The 22,071-nt window shown below is 46.0% G+C and overlaps 1 protein-coding gene across 28 annotated transcripts in view; it reads left to right on the top strand.

The window, feature by feature from the left end:
- The window catches only part of msi2b (musashi RNA-binding protein 2b), a 573,147-nt gene that overhangs the window by 265,398 nt on the left and 285,678 nt on the right, over positions 1-22,071 (top strand). For all 28 annotated transcript variants that reach the window (XM_043718217.1, XM_043718222.1, XM_043718221.1 and 25 more), the window contains one exon: positions 14,720-14,768. In XM_043718217.1, coding sequence (XP_043574152.1) covers positions 14,720-14,768 — 49 coding nt within the window. The remainder of the gene's footprint in view (positions 1-14,719; positions 14,769-22,071) is intronic.

The raw sequence follows: 22,071 nt of genomic DNA, 5'->3' as shown, positions 1-22,071 counted from the left end.
CCGTCTCAGGGTCTCTCCGTCTCAGGGTCTCTCCGTCTCAGGGTCTCTCCGTCTCAGGGTCTCTCCGTCTCAGGGTCTCTCCGTCTCAGGGTCTCTCCGTCTCAGGGTCTCTCTGTCTCAGGGTCTCTCCGTCTCAGGGTCTCTCCGTCTCAGGGTCTCTCCGTCTCAGGACATCTCTGTCTCAGGACATCTCTGTCTCGGATTCTCTCTGTCTCAGGGTCTCTCTGTCTCGGATTCTGTTTGTCTCAGGGTCTCTCCGTCTCAGGGTCTCTCCGTCTCAGGGTCTCTCCGTCTCAGGGTCTCTTTGTCTCAGGGTCTCTGTCTCGGAATCTCTCTGTCTCAGAGTCTCTGCGTCTCAGGATCTCTGCGTCTCGGGATCTCTGCGTCTCAGTGTCTCTGCGTCTCAGGGTCTCTGCGTCTCAGGGTCTCTGCGTCTCAGGGTCTCTGCGTCTCAGGATCTCTGCGTCTCAGGATCTCTGCGTCTCAGGGTCTCTCTGTCTCGGGGTCTCTCTGTCTCAGATTCTCTGTGCACTTCTGAAACTAAATAAACAATTGAGCATACATAGTCCTTGTCTCACCATTAAGGTATTTGGACTTGGAGCAACAAACCCTGAACTCTGGAGCCCATTACCCCAGGGATCATCATCATAAGGACCTTCCCACCTACCCCACTGCCCTGACCCAATGACCTCCATCTCCTGTATCCTTCATTTACTCTGTTGTTGCATGGACTATACAGTGTGTAACATCCATCTTCCTTATGTAACTCCCATCTTTCTAGACCCTTCTCCCTCATATGTATATCTGGCCTCTCCTTGAGTGCATTCACAATATTCACCTTGGCCACTCTGGTAGTAATTATCGCATCCTCACCACTCTCTGGGAAAAAGGTAGTTCTTCTAAGTTCTCTGTTTGATTCCTTGGTGACTATCTTTATATCGATGGGTTAGAGTTTTGCACTTCTGCGCAGATGGAAACACTCTGTGCCTACCTATTGAAGCCTCGATTATATATGGATCCACAGGGCTCCTCACTGTGTTGCCTAGACACTGAGTGCTAAAAGGCCAACCAGTCATAGAGGGCAGCACAGCTGGGACCGGTGATGACTTCATCCAATGATCCAGTCACATGTCGTTTCCAGCACCGGTCAGTGGACAGTCTTTGAGAGCAGACACCCTGGCTGATTCTATCCCCTGTCAGTCCTTAATTATAGCAGCCTTACCCTGTGATCAGCTAACTCAGCACAGGGGAGATATTGATCCTGTGCTCTGCGTTTCTATTCGCCAAACAATGCATCTTATTGACTGCAATTTACTTGCCTTTTAAATGTTGTGGACCCATGTGAATTATCCGCTGGACATGTTATATAAATGAGAACTTGATGTTAGTGTTTTGGAGGTTGCGATTGGTGGGTGGGATGTCTGTGTCGGTGATGGTGCCATTCTGCTGGCGGTTCAGGCTATATATTCGCTTCCTGTTAATCTGCTCTGCCAGACTTCTCTCCTTACTGTCTGTAATCCAAGCTTTTGTCCCCACTCACCTTGCCCTGGACCCTGGTTTCTCTGCCTTCAGCCATGGATTCCTGCTTCCTTCTATCCTTCTTATACCTTCCACTTTCTGGCTTCCATTTTCAACTCTCCGCTTTCATTCTAACCCTCCTCCTTAAGTCCTGCTATCCCGCAAACCCCTTGCTCCTTCATCACCACTTCCTTATGCTTTCTCTCTCACCCCAATCTTCTGCTTTCCTCTTTCTCATTCCTACTGTCCTGATCTCTTCCGTTTCTAGTTCCCACCATCCTCACATTCCTCATTCCCCATGCCCCACTCAACATGACTCTGACCTCAATCCAAACTTATCCAGTGAAAGGAAGCTATAGAGTTACTGATAATAAATATGTTGCAGTTTTTTTTCTGAGGTTCTTGATTACCTGTTTTGGGAAACAGTGCCTAATCGTTTTCCTTTGGGGCGGCACGGTGGCTCAATGGTTAGCACCACTGCCTCACAGTGCCAAGGACCCGGGTTTGATTCCTCCCTCGGGCAGCTGTCTGTGTGGAGTTTGCACGTTCTCCCTGTGTCTGTGTGGGTTTCCTCTGGGTGCACCGGTCCCCTCCCCAACCCTAAGGTGTGCAGGTTAGGCCATGCTAAATTTCCCACAGTGTTCAGGGACGTGTAGGTTAGGGGTAAATATAGAGTAATAGGGTAGGGGAATGAGTCTGGGTGGGTTACTCTTTAGAGGGTTGGTGTGGACTTGTTGGGTCAAATGGCCTGTTTCCACACTGTAAGGATTCTATCATATCGTTCTTCTGTTAGTGGGTAAAATAAGTGTCCCTCAAAGCCTCAAAGAGTAAGTTTCTTCAGAATCAAATAGTAAGGGCCACAGTGATGTCTCCATCAGTCCGTACATCAGGCGAAGATAAAGCAGGCAGTAAGCTGTCCAGTTGGCCCCTGGTCTGTGCAGTGAATGTTGTCGCTTTAAGGACGGATATTTGAATAGATCTCTGGAGAGTGAGTGAGAGGGCTTCAATCAGTACTTCTCACTTGGCTGACCTGATGTTTCAGTTGGAGTTATTTTCTTCCCTGTAAAGCAGGGGTGCATGTCCGATGCCTTGGACAGTGCTAGCCTACTGAGTGACCTCTCTCAGCCATGTGACGCCCTCCTAGTCTCTGCGCTCCCTCAATTCTGACTTCCTTTGCGTCCCTGAACTGAAGTCGCTGCAGCTTTTGTGCACCCCATGAAGACAGGGCCAGAGGTGGAAGGCTGAATAAAATAGGAATGGTATAAGGATCAGGAGGAGGCCTTTTGATCTTTAAGCCTGTTCCATTACTCTGGGAGGGCCTAACCTGCCACTGCCCCATGCCCCTTTATACCTCCTGATTAACAAAATCTTTCAGACCCCAATTTAAAATGAAGAATTGACCAATTGCTGATTTTCAAATTTCTTTAAGCCTTTAAGCAAAGAAATGTTTTGAAATTCTACCCCTGAAGCATCAAGCTCAGTGCCTCCTAGTTTTAGGCCGTCACACTGAGAGAGATTGTTTTTGTATCTAACCCATGTGGTTCTGTTGAAAGCGCCAATTAAATCACTGTTAACTGGCTAAACTCTGTGGAATGCAACTCTACATTTTGGAAAATCTCCCTGGAATTTGGGGTGCCACGGTGGCTCAGTGGTTAGCACCGCTGACTCACAGCGCCAGGGACCCAGGTTCGATTCCAGCCTTGGGCGACTGTCTGGGTGGAGTTTGCACGTTCTCCCCGTGTCTACGTGTGTACCCTCCGGGTGCTCAGGATTTGGTTTAGCTTTGGATAGCGATCAGAGGGGACTGGGAGGGAGAGGTGACACTGTGAATGTAACAAAGGGCAAAGCCGTAAATTGTAGAGCTCCTCCTGATTTTACTGTTTCTGAAGAATGGAGATGTCCCATTAATTAGGAGTGGTGGTGTGTCTGCTGACAGAGCCAGGGAGAGTGATCTGGGAGCTGCGTAAGATGTACCTTGGCAGCCAGAATATGTTTGCTCAATACAGATGTGTTCTCTCAACTGTAACTCGAAGGACACCTTTCCAACCATGTCACAGGATTAGGCTTACATTTATCCCTGAGGGAGTGTTTGTTATTGAGTAACACACAAAGATCTCCTGTTCAGTTTGCAATCTGGGTGTTCATCGCATTGCTAGGAGGGAGATGATCACCTGCTAGTGCATGCTGGGAAATGCCATCTCAGCACATTGGGCAAGTCTCCCATCAAACCTGGTTCCCACTCTCGACTGGATAGCACAGGGGGCTTTGAAACAGCAACAGGACTACACTTGACAGGGTGCAGAGGTGCCTGGGGTGGACTCACTCTCGCATGAATCATGCTACAGACAAACAAGAGGATTAAGTCAGGCTGAACTGCTGCATGTGAGTGTTTTTAATATGGGATCTGCACATTGCTGGCTCAGCCAGCGTACATTACCCATCAGACTGGCAACAGTCTGCTTTTGCTGTGGGTCTGGAGTCACATTAGGCCAGAAGATTTCTCATCCCTATAGGGCATTAGAGAAAGAGAGGGTTTTTTTTAATGACAGCGGTCACCATTAGGCTAGCTTTCAATTCCAGTTTTTATTGAATTCGAATTTCACTGTCTGCTGTGGTGGGATTCAAGCACATTCACCAGAACATTAGGCTGTGGTTCTGGATTACTGGGACAGTGACATTTACCAAGTGCCATCCCTGCTTTGTCACACTCCAAAGCCCGGCTCATGACAGGAAGCACTAACGGACGGGCAGCTCTGAGCAGGCTCTCTGGTTTCTTTTTGGACCAGGCTGGGACTTCTGAGGACATGCAGCTAGTCAGGCCACCTTCCTGTTCACAGGCCTGACTGGGTCCATCAATTGATGGGAATTTTATTGAGGTCAGGCAATTATTGCCTGGGAAACAAACAGTCATTAAAACATTTAGTCACATCTTTCATCAGCAGAGACGTGATGGCTTTGTGAGGCACTGGGCTGGAAACCATTGTATTTTTGGTGAGGCTGAGGGTTGGGGAAATGTGTGAGTATTGTTAACCCTTTATTGCACTCAGCCCACTCACTGAACATATAAGAGCTGGAAAGGGGAGTCAGTTCGTTGAAAACTTACAGGAAAAACGTAGAGAGCTTGAGGATTGCAGTCGTTTGGCACCTGACTCTGTAGAATGACTGGATGATCATCCCCAGTCTCTGTGAGAATTACGTGAATCTCATGGGGAGTGAATATGGACCGTCTCAAAGTCAAAATCCCGATGCGTCCACAACACAGTAAGACCCCAAACTCTGCACCAATGGCACAGCATTCCACAGATTCATCACGTTTGCACAATAGGTCTAAACTAGGGCTCCTGCACCACAAAGGCCTGCTCTGACTGTCCCTCATCAACACATCCTTTTATCTCTACATTTACTTACATGGCTACTCCTAAAATACCCTCTGTGCTCACTGCACTGTGAGTCAGCCAGTCCCATAGTCTCTCTGTAGTGAGAGATTTATTCTCAGACGTATTAGTCTGTAATGCCTAGTTTTGAATTTCACTGCATGTTCGATGTCCACCCTATCAAACTCTTTCTTAATTTTTAACACCTCTATCAGGATGCCAGGCTTTCCTGTTGAGAGAAAAGGGACCCAGGCTCTTTATCTCTCTCTCTCTCTCTCTCTCTCGCTCTCGCTCTCTCTCGAGGGTTATATTCTTTTCAGCCTTACTATTACCTTCACCTCTGCCTCTGTATCATCTCTTGCCCTTGGGAAGATTTGCTGGACCATTTCAGAGAGTAGTTAACAGTTAAGCACATTGCTGTAGGCCTGGAGTTACATAGAGCCCAGATTGGGTAGAGCAAGCAGTGCTCTTTCCCTAAGAGGCTTCAGTGAACAAGATATTTTATGCAGCAATCTTTATTCACTGTCACTGAAACTAGCTATTTTCATTTCAAATCAAGATTTGTTAAAGTCTTTGAATTCCCCCTGCTGCAGCGGTGGGATTGGAGCTCCTATTTCCAGAACATTCAGCCAGACGTTTGGATTACTAGTCAAGTCATCTCACCACTAGGGTGATGTACCCATTGAACAAGCTAGTTCGTGACTTGGTACAACTGGTGGTCTGAATGTTTACAGAATTTAACCAGGTGTGGGTTTTTTTCCCCAAGTGGAAAAGGTACATGAATTAGAAAGGTTTAGAGAGATATGGACCAAACGCAGGCAAATAGGACTAGTTCAGTTCCAGACACTCGTTCAGTTTGGGGCGACATGGTGGCTCAGTGGTTAGCATGGCTGCCTATCGGCGCTAGGGACCCGGGTTTGATTCCAGCCTCGGGCGACTGTCTGTGTGGAGTTTGCACATTCTCCCCATGTCTGCGTGGGTTTCCTCCGGGTGCTCCGGTTTTCTTCTACAGTCCAAAGATGTGCAGGTCAGGTGGATTGACCGTGGGAAATTGTCCCATAGTGTTCAGGGATGTGTAAGTTAGGTGCATTAGTCAGGGGTAAGTATAGGTTAGGGTAATGGGTCTGGGTGGATTACTCTTTGGAAGGTCGGTGTGGACCTGTTGGGCCGAAGGGCCTGTTTCCACACTGCAGGGATTCTATGATTCGATGAAACCTGGTCAGCATGGATGAGTTGGACCGAAGGGTCGTCTTCTGTATGACTGTCATGAATAAAACCCACTTTTGAGTACTGAACAAGGGAGTGGTGACATCTTTGGTGGCGATTCTTGGGAAAGTAGGAGTCACGGAATCCTGGTGTCTCATCCTTTGAAGAGATAATGGTAGCTGCCCTTGTTTACTGTGGTGATTGATGCTGGGGATGCACCTGGAAGGAGATCCCATGATCTTGTGGAGTAAGGCAATAACTTTCAAACAGTCCTTTCTAGTTTCTCGTCCACCCCACCCCTCCAGTCCACCAGGATATAGGGGGAGAAGCTACGTACGCATGAGCCCCCTTCCCTTCTCAACACGTGATCCATTCCGAGGCTCAGCCGTGCAGTTTTGGGAGCCCTCTGGGCTCCTGAGAAGACTTATCCTACCAAAATAATCCACCCAGAACCATTTCCCAAACCTATATTTACCTCTGACTAATGCACCTAACCTACACATCCCTGAACACTTTGGGCAATTTAGGAAGCCAATTCACCTAACCTGCATTTCCTTTGGGCACGGCAGGGTCACTCCAGTTCAGTGTTTGACATTCAAATAAAAGTAAAATACTCCTGGATGCTGGAAATCTGAAGCAAACACAGAGAATTCTGGTTGAGCACAGCAGGTCTAGTAGCATCTGTGGAGAGAGAAACAGAGTTAATGTTTTGAGTCCAATATTTGGCCCTTGTTGAAGAAGAATCACACTAGACTCACAATCATAACTGTTTCTTAGAGAATACACAGTACTCCACTGATATACTTCTGACAAAACAATTAGAATATTTACCTCCTTGTCATTTCAGGACTTCACCCTATCATGTCAGCTTTGCAAATTTGCACCAACCCTGGCATTAATTTTGTGTATCCAGCGTCTGATCTCCTCTTGAGCACTCTTGACAGCACAGTTTAAAAAAAAATTATCTTTTTAAATGTTTGTGTTCATTGAGGCGGTAGATGTAAAGATGTAGAATGGAATTAATTTTCTATCACAGTTTACATTTTGTGCTCCCAGGTTCAAGTGCAGGCACAGACCATGTGTTGATAAAAATAGTCTCTCTCTCTATCTCTCTCCCTCTCTTCTTTTCTCTCCCTCTCTTCCTTTCTCTCTCTCTCTCTCTCTCTCTTCCTTTCTCTCCCTCCCTCTCTTCCTTTCTCTCTCTCTCTTTCTCTCAATCTCGTTGTGCCAGGTCAAAGTGGATTCTTTCTGTGAGGTCACGGATCACCAAGTAGCGCTCTCACTGCCGTGCTGTAATGTTATCGGTTCAAGCCTTGCTCCAGAGTCTGGACTGAGGGAGGTGTTGTCTTGGCGGGTGGAAAGCAATCCCTTGGTACTTATAAAAGAGCTTAGACACATTCTGATACACCTCTCTGAGGCAAATGGGGCTTGAATCCAGACCTTCTAGTCCAGAGATGTGGGCACTAACACTGTGTGTCAAGATTCCAGTGACACATTTTAAAGACACCTGAGGAAGGGCTCTCTGCGTCAGTATTTAATAGGTTCTGTTAAGGGATGTTAAATACCTAGCCATTGAAGGTAACAAAATAAATAAGGCATTGATTTGTTAATTATACATTGATGTGAGGATTGTGGTATTGCAGTGGTAATGTCTCTACCTCTGGATCAGAAGATCCAAGTTCACGTCCTGTCTGGTTTGGAGGAGTGTAAGAACATCTTTGAATAGTTTGATTCGAAAATATGTAATTAAGGTACACTTGAAACTATTCATAGCTGGTAGACACTGCAGGTATATGGGCTTGGAGGTCCTCTGTTGTAATATACTGGATAATATTCACCTCCTAAACCAGTGTCAATGACAACATGTTATCTGCTGGTGGTAACTGAGACTGAATGTTTGCAATCTGCTGGCTGATCATCTGCGTTATCAAAGCCAGAATTCTGATCATCATGTGGTTGTTTGTCAGTTCTTGTTGTGCCCAAGCTGTACACTCTACACTCTGTTCTGGACCAGAGCAGACCCCCTCACAATATATTACCATAAGACATAGACCATAAGACATAGGAGCGGAAATAAGGCCATTTGGCCCATCGAGTCCACTCCGCAGCCTGGATCCTAACATTTTCTTATTTTAAATGTAAATATGAGGTGCTGTGTTCCAGATGCGATGTGACAGGTCAAACTACTTGACATTAAGCAAACCACAATTTATTCAACACTACAGTTAAAATACAACAAAACAAAGAGGAGTTTGAATAACTTAACTCTATTGGAAAACTTCACAGAATGATAGATTATTTTCCTACTAAACAGTAAGTGTTCCACTATAATAACATCCCATGAATGCATACTTGGCAAAAAGGCAAATTCAAAAAATACTTTGTTGCATATACAGTTCTCCAATCCAGGAGGAAAGAACATCAAAAGACAATTTGGAGAGAGAGAGTGTAGCAGCAGGAGGGATTCACTGCCTTCCAACCCTGCTGAGATCTCAGCAACAACTGCTGAAAGCGAACTAGAAGTCCTGGATCTGTGAGAGCTTAACCATACCCGCTCAGGCTGCTTCTATTGTCCCAGCTTTAGAAAAACCCAAGGCTTCGCAAATTGTTTATCTTCTCATAGACTGTTCGGCACCTGTCTCTCTAAAAGAAACCAGGACAAAACTCACCTCTTAAAATCACAACTCTGCATTTTTCTTCATTTCAATAATTGTTTTACTCGGTGTGAAGCACTTTGGGATTGCCTTTGGTTGTGAGAGGTGCTCTATCAATGCATTTTCTTTTCCTCCTGCCTTTCATCATAAATCTGGGAGGGGAACCCTGGCTGCGTGTCCGTGATATTTCTGCTTCGCCTCTGAGCTCTCTTCTATTCTGGAGGTCGTCTTCCTCCGTCAGTCCTAAAGCAGTTGGAACTTGGGTATGCTCTCCTTTCAGACTTGACTTTGTTTAAAGTTTAGTAATTGTACTGGAATTCTGGCACAATCTTATTCTAATTCACAGCTTCAGGTGCACTCTCAGGTGGTTTAAGAAGACAATTCTCATTGGAGAGGTACATTACCTACAGGTCAAATTGTACGTGAATGGGACTGTAAGAGAACAGGACAGTTAAAATGGGGTATCATATTGTATGGGGTCTTACATGCAAATCATTTATAAAACTCCCAGCAGTGTAGTGTGACATCTTCAGTGTTAGTTGTGTGTGTTTTTTTAAACTTGCTGGTGAGACATGGCTGATATTTATTGCTCTCCAGAGCTGCTCTTTAGAAGATAGCATCTCGCAGAAGATGAGCAGTTTCCTTGAAGTGACATGCTCAGGGTCCCTCACCCTTCTGTGGGATGTGGGATGACACCTAAAGGTCTTAGTTGGGCTTTGTGTCCTTATAGTGTCCCCTTCTCTGTGCCAGGAGGCTCAAATTCAACTCCCACCTCTCTAGATGTGTGTGAAAATAAAGAAAAGTCTGTAAGGCTCTCGGTCTCCATCTTACTGAGTCCTTTTGCAGCATAGCATACTGAGGGAAGTATGGTACAGTACAATAGAATGGCTTCGCTTGAGCCCAGGCACACAAGTGCCCATGATTGTAAATGGACCTTTGTCGGTACCTAACAATGTAATCAAAGTTCAGTGAATTCTTAAATCCTGAGTCCCACATTTCAAATGTAATGGGAGCTAACATAAATATCACAGCACATTAGAATGATCATGTTCATAGAATCCCTGCAGTGCACATAGAGGCCATGCAGCCCGTCAAGTCACCACCAACCCTTTGAAGAGCATCACATCCAGACCCATTCCCTGTAACCCCGCATCTGCCATAGCTAACCCACCTAGCCTGCGCATCCATGGACACTGCAGGCAGTTTAGCATGGACAGTTCACCTAACCTGCACGTCTTTGGACTGTGGGAGGAAACGGCCAGCACCTGCAGGAAACCCTTGCAGACATGAGGAGAACATGCAGACTCCAACAGTTGAATATATTCAGCCATCACATCAAAGAAGAATCATTTCCCAGGGCTTTGGGAGAGAAAGTTGTGAGCAGGACCTAAAGTCAGTGAGTGATTGATGATGCAGTTCCACTTGACATTGAGTTGGTGCTGCGTCTGCTCAGAGGCTTCTCCAGTCAACAGTACCTTTGTAGGGGAGGGGTGATTGTTAGCACCATCTGGGGCTCAACACTGTAAAACCACGCCAAGACAAAATAAGGCCTTCGTTATCTGTTCATTGGATGTGAGCTTTTCTGGCAAGGCCAGCACTAACTGCCCATCTCTGAACACCTTTGAGCACTCGGAGTGGAGCCCAACCCTGGCTGGCTGAGTAACACCAACAGCGTGGGTTCGATTCCTGTACTGGCTGAGCTCATCATGAAGATCCTGCCTTCTCAGATTCTCCCCTTGCCTGAGGCTTGGTGGCTCTCAGATTAAACCAACCCCCAGGTCATCTTAGTCTCTAATGAGCACTCCGGGCTATGTCAACTACTGGGAGGCTTGAAGAGCCATTAAAAGTTAATCACATTGGTGTGGGGCCTGGAGTCACATAGAGGCCAGACTGGGTAAGGACGGCAGATTTCCTCTTGTGAGCAGCAGCTTCTTTTCCAATACTCTGGAGGTTAAATGATGGTTAGTCGTGAGAATTCTGTTCTATTCTCGTTTTATTAATGAACTGCAGCGAGATTCCTGCAGCCACCATGGGGGAGCTGCGTGTTGGTTACCAGCCCAGAAGTATTGCCTGTGTTGTTGTTGCTGATTTATGCCATAGCGTGTGTGCAGTGGACCTGCACCATTTCAGCGTCAAGTAGAGACCTCTGTAACCGTGAGGAAGAGGAGACGTTCAGTTTGAAACCAGTGACAGCTAATTTAATGAGAGATTCCTTTATCAGTTGACTTTGTTTATGACTGCAGTTCCCAAGATATGGCCTTTCAGTCTTCTGTCTGTCTGTATCTCCCTCAGCTTGCCACTTGTCATCAGGTCCCCCCGTCTCTCCAGAGGTCTGTTTCTTGCTTGATCCTGCCTGTTTGATTGTGCGTATATCCCTGACTGATTTCTATTCCCATGCACAGCCAATGTCATTGGTGTTCGGAGCTGGGTGTCTGAGCAGTTTTCCAACTAGCAAACTTCAATCGGCCATCTCCCCCTTACTTCTCCATCCCATTCCCCTCACCTTCCCAGCCCTTCGATCCTTACTTATAGGATTTCTTTTCATTCCGGAAGGGATTTTCCGAAGTGGCTGCACGTTTCTGGCTGGGTGATCTGTAACAGAGGGTGGTGGGAATCTGGAATGTTCTGTCTGGGAGGGGATAGTTGAGGTGGGTAACCTCACAACCTGTAAGAAGTACATGGATGAACACTCAAAATGTCATAACATTGAAGGCTGTGGGCCAAGTGCTGGCAAATGGGGCTGGTGTAGGTTTAGTGTAGTTTTCTCAGTGTAGACTTGACGGGTCGAGGGGCCTTATCTGTGCCATATGATTCCATTCTGTAAAATGCTGGCCCCGCACACTCCAGGCAGCTGAACCGACCCAGGCTAACAGGAACTGACTGTGACAGGGGGATGGGAGGTCTACGTTTGCATTGGTTATAAATCAGAACTTTATAGTGTCGAGCAGGAGAGAGTGAGAATCTCATCCCAGTACTGTGGGTCTACCTACAGCACGTGGACTGCAGTGGTTCAAGAAGGCACCACCTTCCCTAGGGCAACTAGGGATGGGCGATAAATGCTGGCCCCGCCAGTGACACTGAATAAATGGAATAAGTCGCTGTGTATCAGATTGGCATTAGTATGGGAAAGAGGGGGATGGGGTGTTTGGTAGGGATGTGCTGGGGACCAGCACCTGACCTCTAGATGGAGACTTTGGGATGTTTCTGATGTGAAGTTTGGCAAAGTAGACCTGCATTTCTTGTCGATCAAGTTTCACATTAGCCAGGGGCTTGGGGGGAGCAGGGGGAGGTGGTGAAGGTTTGTGTTGACGCTGGCGAAGCTGCCTCCTGTTTGATAATGTCAGGCTCAGTAAGGATAGAGTTGGCTGGAGAATAGTCCGCTTAATCCACCCTGGTTATTGACAGCTCAGGAACCTGGGACAGGATTCGGAAGATGACGGTAGACAGTGGGATGCAGACAGCAGCTGACACGCTTGGACTGCAGGTGTGCGCCTGGGATTAAGCATTTGGCAATCCATTATTGCCTCGGTCAGTCAGCAGTAAGATACAGCATTTCAAGATAAAATAGGATTCAGGTTGCAAACCATTGAAGTGAATAGAAATTGAGTTGTTATTTTGCAGTGAGGCTCACAGAAAGAATTGGATTTTTTTTTGTATTGAAAGGTATTCTGTGTTAGTTTAAATAAGAGAACCTGCGACTGAACTGTAGTTGGAATTTGACATGTGATATGTGCACTTGCCTTTTTTGTCAAGCGTCCTCATTTGGGCTGGAGTCCGTGAGCACCTGCTACCCTCTTGCTGTAAGTGACCATTCCTTGAGAATGTGTCTATACCGTGAGGGTGCATATATCATCTTAGAACATAGAGCATTACAGTACAGTACAGGCCCTTCGGCCCTCAATGTTGCGCCGAACTGTGGAACCAATCTGAAGCCCATCTAAACTACACTATTGCATTCTCATCCATATGTTTGTCCAGTGACCATTTAAATGTCCACTACTGTTGAAGGCAGTGCACTCCATGCCCCCACTACTCTCTGAGTAGAGAACCTACCTCTGATATCTGTCCTATATCTATCATCCCTCAGTTTAAAGCTATGTCTCCTCGTGCTATCCACCTCCCAGTAGGGAACAATGTGGAACAGTTGGTTAGATGGATTGACTTGCCCTAACCTGAAACAGCGAGGCTAGGTAAAGCTCCTTTGCCCTCCCCATTCCTTTACACGCACTCCCACGCAAATCCCAAATTAAACCCACCAACTCAAGCCGGGAAGCCTGGCTTCCTCCCAGACTTGACGTTGTGAAGTCTCCATCATCCCAGAGGACCATAGGGCTGCTCTCTCGTCAGAGAGAAACAAAACCGGTGGGGAGATTAAGCTGAGGGACACCTCGCCTCAGGTAAGGGGTGAGTTTGAGAAGGTGGGACCTCAACTGGAACCCTCACTGTTGGAGTCGCTCTGCATCGCAAACCAGCTGTCCAGCCAACTGAGCTAACCGACTGTGCAGCTACATCGGCCAGATGAATTCCATCCAGTTTTCATGGGTTTGACTGGGAAGGCTGCAGAACAGGACAATGGCTGATCAGTGGATGCACAGCCTTTTCGCTGGGAACACCGTCTATGCTTCTTAGTTATCACCAGTTTGGATTCCATCTTGAGCAACTTGGATTAATCCATTTGACTAGACACACATGCGCATGCAGAGCACAAACTAGACCCCATCAATGTAAGGTAGTCACTAAGAATCGAAGAGAGGATACAAAAGGAACCTCCTTCAGCAAAGAATGGTGAGAATGTGGAACTTGCTGTCACTAGATTCATGGATAATTGAGAAGGGAGCTTTGTGTTTACTGAAGCTGTTACATGAAGAGGGGATGGAGGCCACTCAAGAGGAACACAAGTGCTGGCATGGATTGGTTGGACAGGGTGAGCTGTTTCTATGCTGTAGAACCTCTGTAGTTCTGTACAACCACATAAAGATTGTGCTTTTCCTGTGCGGAGACAATTCAAGACATTTCCTCTCGGTTAGCCATAAGAACCTTCATTCTTCCCCTTCCTCCTGCTGTGCTTTGACAGTGGTGTCATCTGGCTCACCTATGCCTGATATAAAAGGAGGTTTGAGCTGTCCGTCATGCAGGAACAGGACAGATGCGTATTCTCTTGCGTCACTCGGGAAATAGTTGCCCTTCCACCCAAAACCCCGACTGATTAAATTGAGCAGAACTTATAGAGAACGTTGCGTGTGCGCCGAAACCTGTCAGTTATACTCACTGACATTACAGGGTCAGAGAGGGCTGGCTTCTCCATACAATGGAGGGAGAGCTCTACTGCTCCATAACACACTGAGCAATTTGTGGAGCTGTGTCACTCACTGAAAGTCCTGGGTAAAATCTGCCTCTGTTGGCAAGTCATTGGCTATTTTCCAAGGTAGTGGGGAGCTAGAGGAATAAGAAATATAATTGTTATAGAGATAACAAGCCCTGTCAAGGCTGTAAAACATTCCCCCTTATTTAGAGCTCTAATGTTCACCTTGATGAAATTTTGTTCAAGTAAAGAATCCATCATTGAAGATTGTGCAGTTAGTTTGGTGACCGAATTGAAAAACACTGGGAATATTCACCACAGATGCTGCTAGACCAACTGAACTTTTCCAGCAATTTCTGGTTTTGTTTCTGATTTACAGCATCTGCAGCTCTTCCAGCTTTTATTTGGAACAATTGTTGTTTTATTTTAGTTGTTGAATTGGGTTGGGGTTGTTATCGGTGCTGCAGGGTAGCCAACTTTGTGGGACAGTCCGGGTGTGAAGCAACAAACAATTCTGTAGCCATCAACACAAGACTGTTATGCGATTCTGTGATGGCTTACAAAGTTGCCCGTGAACTAGCCACTTATTTGTTTGAGTACTGAATCTTCTGACATCGTACATTATTGCACATGGATCTAACCTGAGGTGCTTTTGTGTCTTGCAGGTAGAAGATGCCATGCTAATGTTTGATAAGACAACTAACAGACATCGAGGTAGGTGAAAGCTTCCAGAACTAAGCCTGAGATTGGTTACAGGTGAACCCAGAGCCCATCTTGTGTTACAGCAGGGTGACATGTGGCCATTCGCTGCAGTCTGACTGGGTGCGAGTCTTTAATATTGAGCATCTTGCCTTCAATTATCCCCCTTAAAATAATGTCAGCATGCTACATACTGTAGGCCTGAAACTCAATATGTGAAGCCAACTTTGTTGCAGAGGTTTTTAGAGATAGGTCAGCAGAGTTACAGAGTGCTGGGTGTGGGCAGCTTTCTAAATGAACTTTGCTAACTCCGATGCCAACTAGACAGCTGCAGAGTGGCACAAGTTCTAGTTCTAGTCCAGAGTCCATCATGAATAAAGCAGCTTGTGCTAACCACTGAGCCAACATGTCTCGTGAAAGAAAAGGAATAAGTACTGAAGAGAAAATTAAATCTGTGATTAGCACAAAAAGTTTCTTCAGAGTTCCTCTGTACTTACAAGGATGGCATGATATGACTAAGGCAACATACTGTGAATGTTGGAAATCTGAAACAAACATGGAGAACGCTGGAGAAACTCAGCGACTGTGGAGAGAAAAACACAGTTAATATTTTGAGTCCAGTATGACTTTTTCAGTACCTTTCACACATTTGGATAAGTACATGAATGGGAAAGATTTAGAGGGTTATGAGCCAAATGCATGAAAGTGAGACTAATTTCATTCTTTAGTAATGGAGAGGCCCACGCTGATGTTCTGGGAATGTGGGTTAAAATCCCACCGTGGAAAGCTGGTAAAATTAAAATGTAACTAATAGCTTTGGAATTGATAACTGGTGTTAGAAATGACGACCATGAAACTATTGTTGACTATTGGAAAATCCCATCTGATGTGCCATCAGGAAGGAAATGGGCCATTCTTCCATGGTCTTCCCTCAGAAACGGTGTTGCAGTCCACTTGGTTCAAGGGCAATTAGACATTGGGACCAAATGACGACTTTGCCAGCAACATCTACATCCTAAATTTAAAAAATAATTGTGTTTGAAACTGCTACCCATCTCAGAGCACAGGATCTCCTGCCCCCAGATCGGGGATCTGCTGCCTTCAGTACCCAGGATCTCCTACCACCAAACTTTGGGATCTCCTTCACTTGATACCCAGGATCTGTTGCCCTCAAAGCCCTGGGTCTGCTTCCTTCAGAGTCCAGGATCTACTGCCTGAGCCTCTGGGATCTACTAAAAATCTTATGATCTTATCGAAGATGGTTATCTGAAACTTGCTGGTTTTAAAAATTTATTCTTTCACGAGACAGGCAGCATGTTGGCTCAGTGGTTAGCACTGCTGCCTCACAGCGCCAGGGACCTGGGTTCGATTCTAACCTGGGATGACGATCTGTGTGGAGTTTGCACATCCTCCCGTGTCCACGTGGGTTTCCTTCCACAGTCAAAGGTTAGATGGATTGGATCCTGAGATCTGCTATCCCCCCCACCCACCCCGGAGCTTGGGATATGCTACTTTTAGAACGCAGGATCTGCTGCCTGAGCCTTTGGGATCTACTATGCTCGGAGCATGGGATCTACATTGTTTGTACTCTGGGGCATTGTTGACAAAGGAGCCTGCCTTTTGATGGGGCTGCCTTGGTTAGTTTGACATGCCTCATCTGGAGCACTCTGTAAGAGTTCTGTGTTGCAAAGACAAGGCAGCAGACAATGCACAAAGTGGAGTTACAGAGATGATAGTGGAAATACCTGGTCTGGCCTAAATGTGACTCCAGACCTACAGCAATGTGGTTGACACTTAACTGCCCTCTGGGGTGGGTAATAAATGCCTAGCCAGCGACACCCACATCCCGCTAATGAGTTTTTTAAAAACTGTAGCTACAGAGAGGGCTTGAAACGATATGTTGGAGGACGGGTGGATTTGGTGGTGATTCACGTGAGGATGGATTTGCGATGTTAATGAGAGAGGATAAAGCAATAGAAAGGGTTGGGAAGGATGTAATAGTAGCCAGAGGATGGCAGGAAGGGACAGAGCATACAACCACACCAGTGCATCGGCAAGGAAGATCAGAGCATGGAAAAAAATTGTTAAACTAAGAGTGGGGGAGGGAGGCTGAGGCGAAGGGAGAGGGACAAGGAATACGCTGATGTTTAGGTCAAGAAGGATAACAGGCTTCTGTAGAGCACAGTCACTGGCGTGGATCTGTGATGTTGAATGATCTCTTCCTGTGGTCCTCCCAATGATTTTATTCAAGATCCACAGCAACTCTTGGATCACCAATTGGTTCTATCCCACCGGATCCCATTTGCCATCAAACCATTATACAGAGGAACCTCGATTATCTAATGGACTCGTGCGGGGAGTATTTCGTTCGGCTAACCAAATGCCAGGTATTTGAATGCCAGATAACATAGTTCACCCTAGCGTCGGGACCTTGCGATTTTGCTGGATAATCCGAGATTTGGATCATCAAATGCCAGATAATCGAGGTTCCTCTGTAAATTGTTTGCCTTTTTTGCTACTCAAGTAATAAAACTGTTTGTTAACTTGTCAACAACCATCTATGTAAATTATTGATTCATTGCCAACAACAAAATCATGGGCATTTTAACATTATAAACATTAATACTGCCTATTGAATAGCAGAGCAGGCCTGAGGGGTCGAATGGCCTGCTCCTATTCCTATTTCTTATGGCCTTATAGAAGTTGGTTATCTGAAACTTTCTAATTTTTAAAATGTAATCTTTCACGAGACAGGCAGCATGTTGGCTCAGTGGTTAGCACTGTTACCTCAGCACCAGGAACCCGGGTTTGATTCTAACCTGGGATGACGGTCTGTGTGGAGTTTGCACATCCTCCCTGTGTCCGTGTGGATTTCCTTCCATAGTCCAAAGGTTAGGCAGATTGGCCATGCTCGATTGCCCACAGTGTCTAGGGATGTGCAGGCTGGATGGGTTAGCGATTGGAAAGGCAGTGTGATTGGGTGGGATGCTCTTTGTTCTGTTTGAAGGCTCTCTTGTGCCTTTTCCATCTCTTCGTGCCATATTTGGATGAGGTTGATGAATTAGCTGAACGTTGACAAAAACTGCCAAAGGGTAGTGACCCAAGCCTGGCCTCAGACCCCCACTTCACCAACCTCCCTTTCCTCAGAACCTCATTACGACATCTCAAGGCCGCTGTTTTGTAAATCAGGGAATTACATTAAAACATGACACAGTTGGAGATGTCAAGATTAGGTCACTTACAGATTTGATTATTTACAGTGTGGAAGCAGGCCCTTCGGCCCAACAAGTCCACACCGACCCGCCGAAGCGCAACCCACCCAGTCCCATTCCCCTACATTTTACCCCTTCACCTAACACTACAGGCAATTTAGATGTCCAATTCACCTAACCTGCACATTTTTGGACTGTGGGAGGGAACCGGAGCACCCAGAGAAAACCCACGCAGAAAAGGGGAGAATGTGCAAACTCCACACACAGAGTCGCCTGAGGCGGGAATTGAACCCAGGTCTCTGGCGCTGTGAGGCTTTGACAAAGGGTCAGTTAGACTCGAAACGTCAGCTCTTTTCTCTCCTTGCAGATGCTGCCAGACCTGCTGAGATTTTCCAGCATTTTCTCTTTTTGGTTTCAGATTCCAGCATCCGCAGTAATTTGCTTTTATTTTGGCTAGATTAGCACATTGTGTGGCTATCCGTGAGCAGGTTTGGACCCTGTATCTAAGGAAGGATGTGCTGGCAGTTCACAAGAATGATCCTGGGGTTGAAGGCCTTGTTGCATGAGGAGTGGTTGAGGACTGTGGGTCTGTACTCGGAGTTTAGAAGGAGGGTAATCTGATTGAAAGCTATAGAATACTCGGATAGAGAAGATGTGGAGAAATTGTTTCTACTTCTGGAGATACTAGGACCCTCAGAGTAAAGTGATGACCCTTTAGAACTGAGATGAAGAGGAATTTCTTCAACTTTCAGAGGGTGGTGTCTCTGTGGAACTCAATGTTGCAAAAGGCTGTGGAGGCCAAGTCATTGAGTGTATTTAAGACAGAGGGAGATAAGTTCTGTATTAGTAAGGGGATCAACGGTTATGGGGAGAAGACAGGAAGATGGGGTTGAGGCACATCAGCCATGATCAAATGGTGGTGCAGACCTGATGGGCTGAATGGCCTAATTCTGCTGTTATTTCTTATGGTCTTAAGGTCTCCTTCCTGCAGTGTTTGTCCCAACGAACTGAATAATCTCAAGTTACAACTGTGCATCAGATGATAACAGTGGCAGCATCAAAACTTTCCCCTCCCCCTCTTCCACACTCTTGAAAGGCTTGACTTCACCACCCCCAACTCATTGTGGATGCAACATTGGGAGCCTTTCACAAGAGCGTTTGGTACCAAGAATGATGCCTCATATGATGCTTAAATTGACACCACCAATCGACACCATATAAACTTGGCTCGCACAGTTTAGTAGATAAATTCTGTCCCTTTATTTTTGGTCGCTGCTTAATGGAACAACATTATCATACCATTCTGACAGAGGAAGAGCTACTTAAAATGTGGGAATCAAGTGGCAGTGATTTGGCGTTAATATCTGTTTAGTCAGAAGAGCTAGCTAAAGTGGTGCAACTGGGAATAACCTAGGCCAAGTTTGGCACTTGAAAATGCCCGCAGAGCTTAGTCATGCTATCAAGTGGTGGTTTTTGTGGGCACTGTATGATGCATTTCTCTTAAGTTTACATTAATTAGGCTAAAAGGGAATAAGCAATTGCCCAGGTTAAAAAAAAGTGTTTGAGCCCATTTCCTGATACTCAAAGATGAGAAGCAGAGAGTTTGCACTGTCAGATTGGTTGTTTATCTGGATTGAATCTGATATAAGGAGTTGGTACAGACGGTGAAATTGCGTGTTAAAATCTGTCCTGGAATAATCACAGAATTGTTACAGCACAGGACCAGGCCATTCAGCCCATCCTGTCGGCACCGGCTTTCCGAATGACCAATTTACTGTGTGCCCTCTCCCTGTCAACTTGCACGTTCTTCCTTTCCAGAAAACACTCCCAAGGTCAGGCAGCTTCCGAGGAGCAGGAGAATTGGTGTTTTCAGGATGAAAGGCTTGTGCCCAAAACATTGATTCTCCTGCTCTGCGGATGCTGCCTGACCTTTTCCAGCACCACACTCTCGACTCTGATCTCCAGCATCTGCAGTCCTCACTTTCTCCCGGAAAACACTCCCAAGTGCTATTTGAGAGCTTTGATTGAATCCGCCTCTGTCACATCCTCAGGCAGGTCATTCCAGATATTAACTGTGCAAAGCTGATTTCCTTCATGAAACCCTTACTTCTTTTGTCATTACTTTAAGCCTGTTCCCTCCCACTCTCAGTCCTTTCATGAGTTGGAAAGGTTCCTGTTATTGAATCTCCTCTCAGCTTTCTCTTTTCCAAGGAAGACAGTCCAACCTTCCACAACCTCAGAATAAATCGAAGTGTTTTACAGTCAGTGAAGGTCCTGTTTTTAAAATGTAATTACTGGAGCGATTTAGGAAATGCTGCAGCCAATTTGCATACAGGCTCCCACACAAGGTGATTGTGGCCAGATGATCAGGTTTCTGAGAAGTTGATTGAGAAGCCAGGAGAACACCCCTGGAGAAACTCAGCAGGTCTGACCACATCTGTGGAGAGAGAAACAGAGCTCACCTTTCAAGCCCAGATAGTTCTTCTTCTGAACTCCTCTGTCCTTTCTGTGCCATGCTTCCACAGGATCATTGATGTTCACCCGGGAGAGTAGACAGATTTAACCTCTCGTAGGGAAAGGGGCTTTAAGGATGGGGATGTTTTCATGTGTTAATGCCGGTTGCTTGTAGACAGGTTTGCTTATTCAGGAGATTCAATATTGAATCAGTAACAGGTTTAATCAATGAGTTGGCTGCAGTTGAACCCAAGGTCAGTGATTAGGGATCTTGATGCCAAGATGTGAAAAGTGAGAGATGTGACTCAGCTTGACGATGTCGTCGTGAGTCAAGAAGGCTGGTACCTTCTTAAAGAAAAACACTTCCATTGCATTTTGCATTTATCTCCTGCCTATGTGTTGTTAGCTTCTGTACAGCAGAGCACCACGTTCTCTGTCACTGTCCTGGTCGCAGTGTGGACCTCAGAGGCTTCTGTGTGGTGTCTGGATCCAGAAGCCAGTGCATCTGGGCACCAGTTGTCGTGCACAGGACACAGTGACTTAAAGGAAACAGTGATGCGCTTTAATACACAGAGACTCCCGTAGTTAGCTCCCTCTTACCATCTAATTGATGAAAAGTAGAAAATAGTAGAAATTCACAATGGGTCTGGCAGCGTCTGTGGAGAGATAGTGAGTCAACGTTTCAGGGAGCAGTCAACAACTCAATTCGCAGGCCCCTGCTGCTTGTCATGAGCTTGAGGACATGCTAAATTTGACATCTGAATTGTGACAGAAGGTAAATGTGACATTATATGCCAGATTTAAAAAAAAAACATTAATTGGCTGCATTTGCTTGCAAAATGAATGTCCCATACAGTCACAAACAGAAACAGCATGTTCCAAACCAGTGCTGACATTTCAGATGATTGAAATGCAGATTAGAGATTGTTTTGCATTTAAACAATATCATTTTATTTTTAGAATATGTTTGATAGCCCGCAGAAGCAGAACTGGCTGAGGTAATTTTGCCATCCATTTTACAAAGGGAAACCTCACTTTGAGCAGAGAAGGAGCAGGCTATAATCAGCCTGCTGTATTATTAAATATAGTCATTTTCCAACTTTGTACTCCCAGAGCAAGAGCTTTGTACATGTGGGAGCACTTGTTGGCAAAAATGATGTAGAGGTTAGTTTTTCCAGTTTGAGTTGATGGCTGTTACATTACAGGATCAAAACTAGAGTTTGGGTTCAGGCATTATCTAAAACTTCGAAATCGACGTTTCGGGCAAAAGCCCTTCTTCAGGAATAAAGGCAGTGAGCCTGAAGCGTGGAGAGATAAGCTAGAGGAGGGTGGGGTGGGGAGAGAGTAGCATAGAGTACAATGGGTGAGTGGGGGAGGGGATGAAGGTGATAGGTCAGGGAGGAGAGGGTGGAGTGGATAGGTGGAAAAGGAGATAGGCAGGTAGGACAAGTCCAGACAAGTCATAGGGACAGTGCCGAGCTGGAAGTTTAGAACTAGGGTGAGGTGGGGGAAGGGGAAATGAGGAAACTGTTGAAGTCCACATTGATGCCCTGGGGTTGAAGTGTTCCGAGGCGGAAGATGAGGCATTCTTCCTCCAGGCGTCTGGTGGTGAGGGAGCGGAGGTGGAGGAGGCCCAGCACCTCCATACCCTC

The sequence above is a fragment of the Chiloscyllium plagiosum genome, chromosome 28 (genome assembly GCF_004010195.1).
Source record: "Chiloscyllium plagiosum isolate BGI_BamShark_2017 chromosome 28, ASM401019v2, whole genome shotgun sequence".
Taxonomy (NCBI): Eukaryota; Metazoa; Chordata; class Chondrichthyes; order Orectolobiformes; family Hemiscylliidae; genus Chiloscyllium; species Chiloscyllium plagiosum.
The sequence above is the reverse complement of the archived record's forward strand: the minus strand, read 5'-3'. Positions and strand labels throughout refer to the sequence as shown.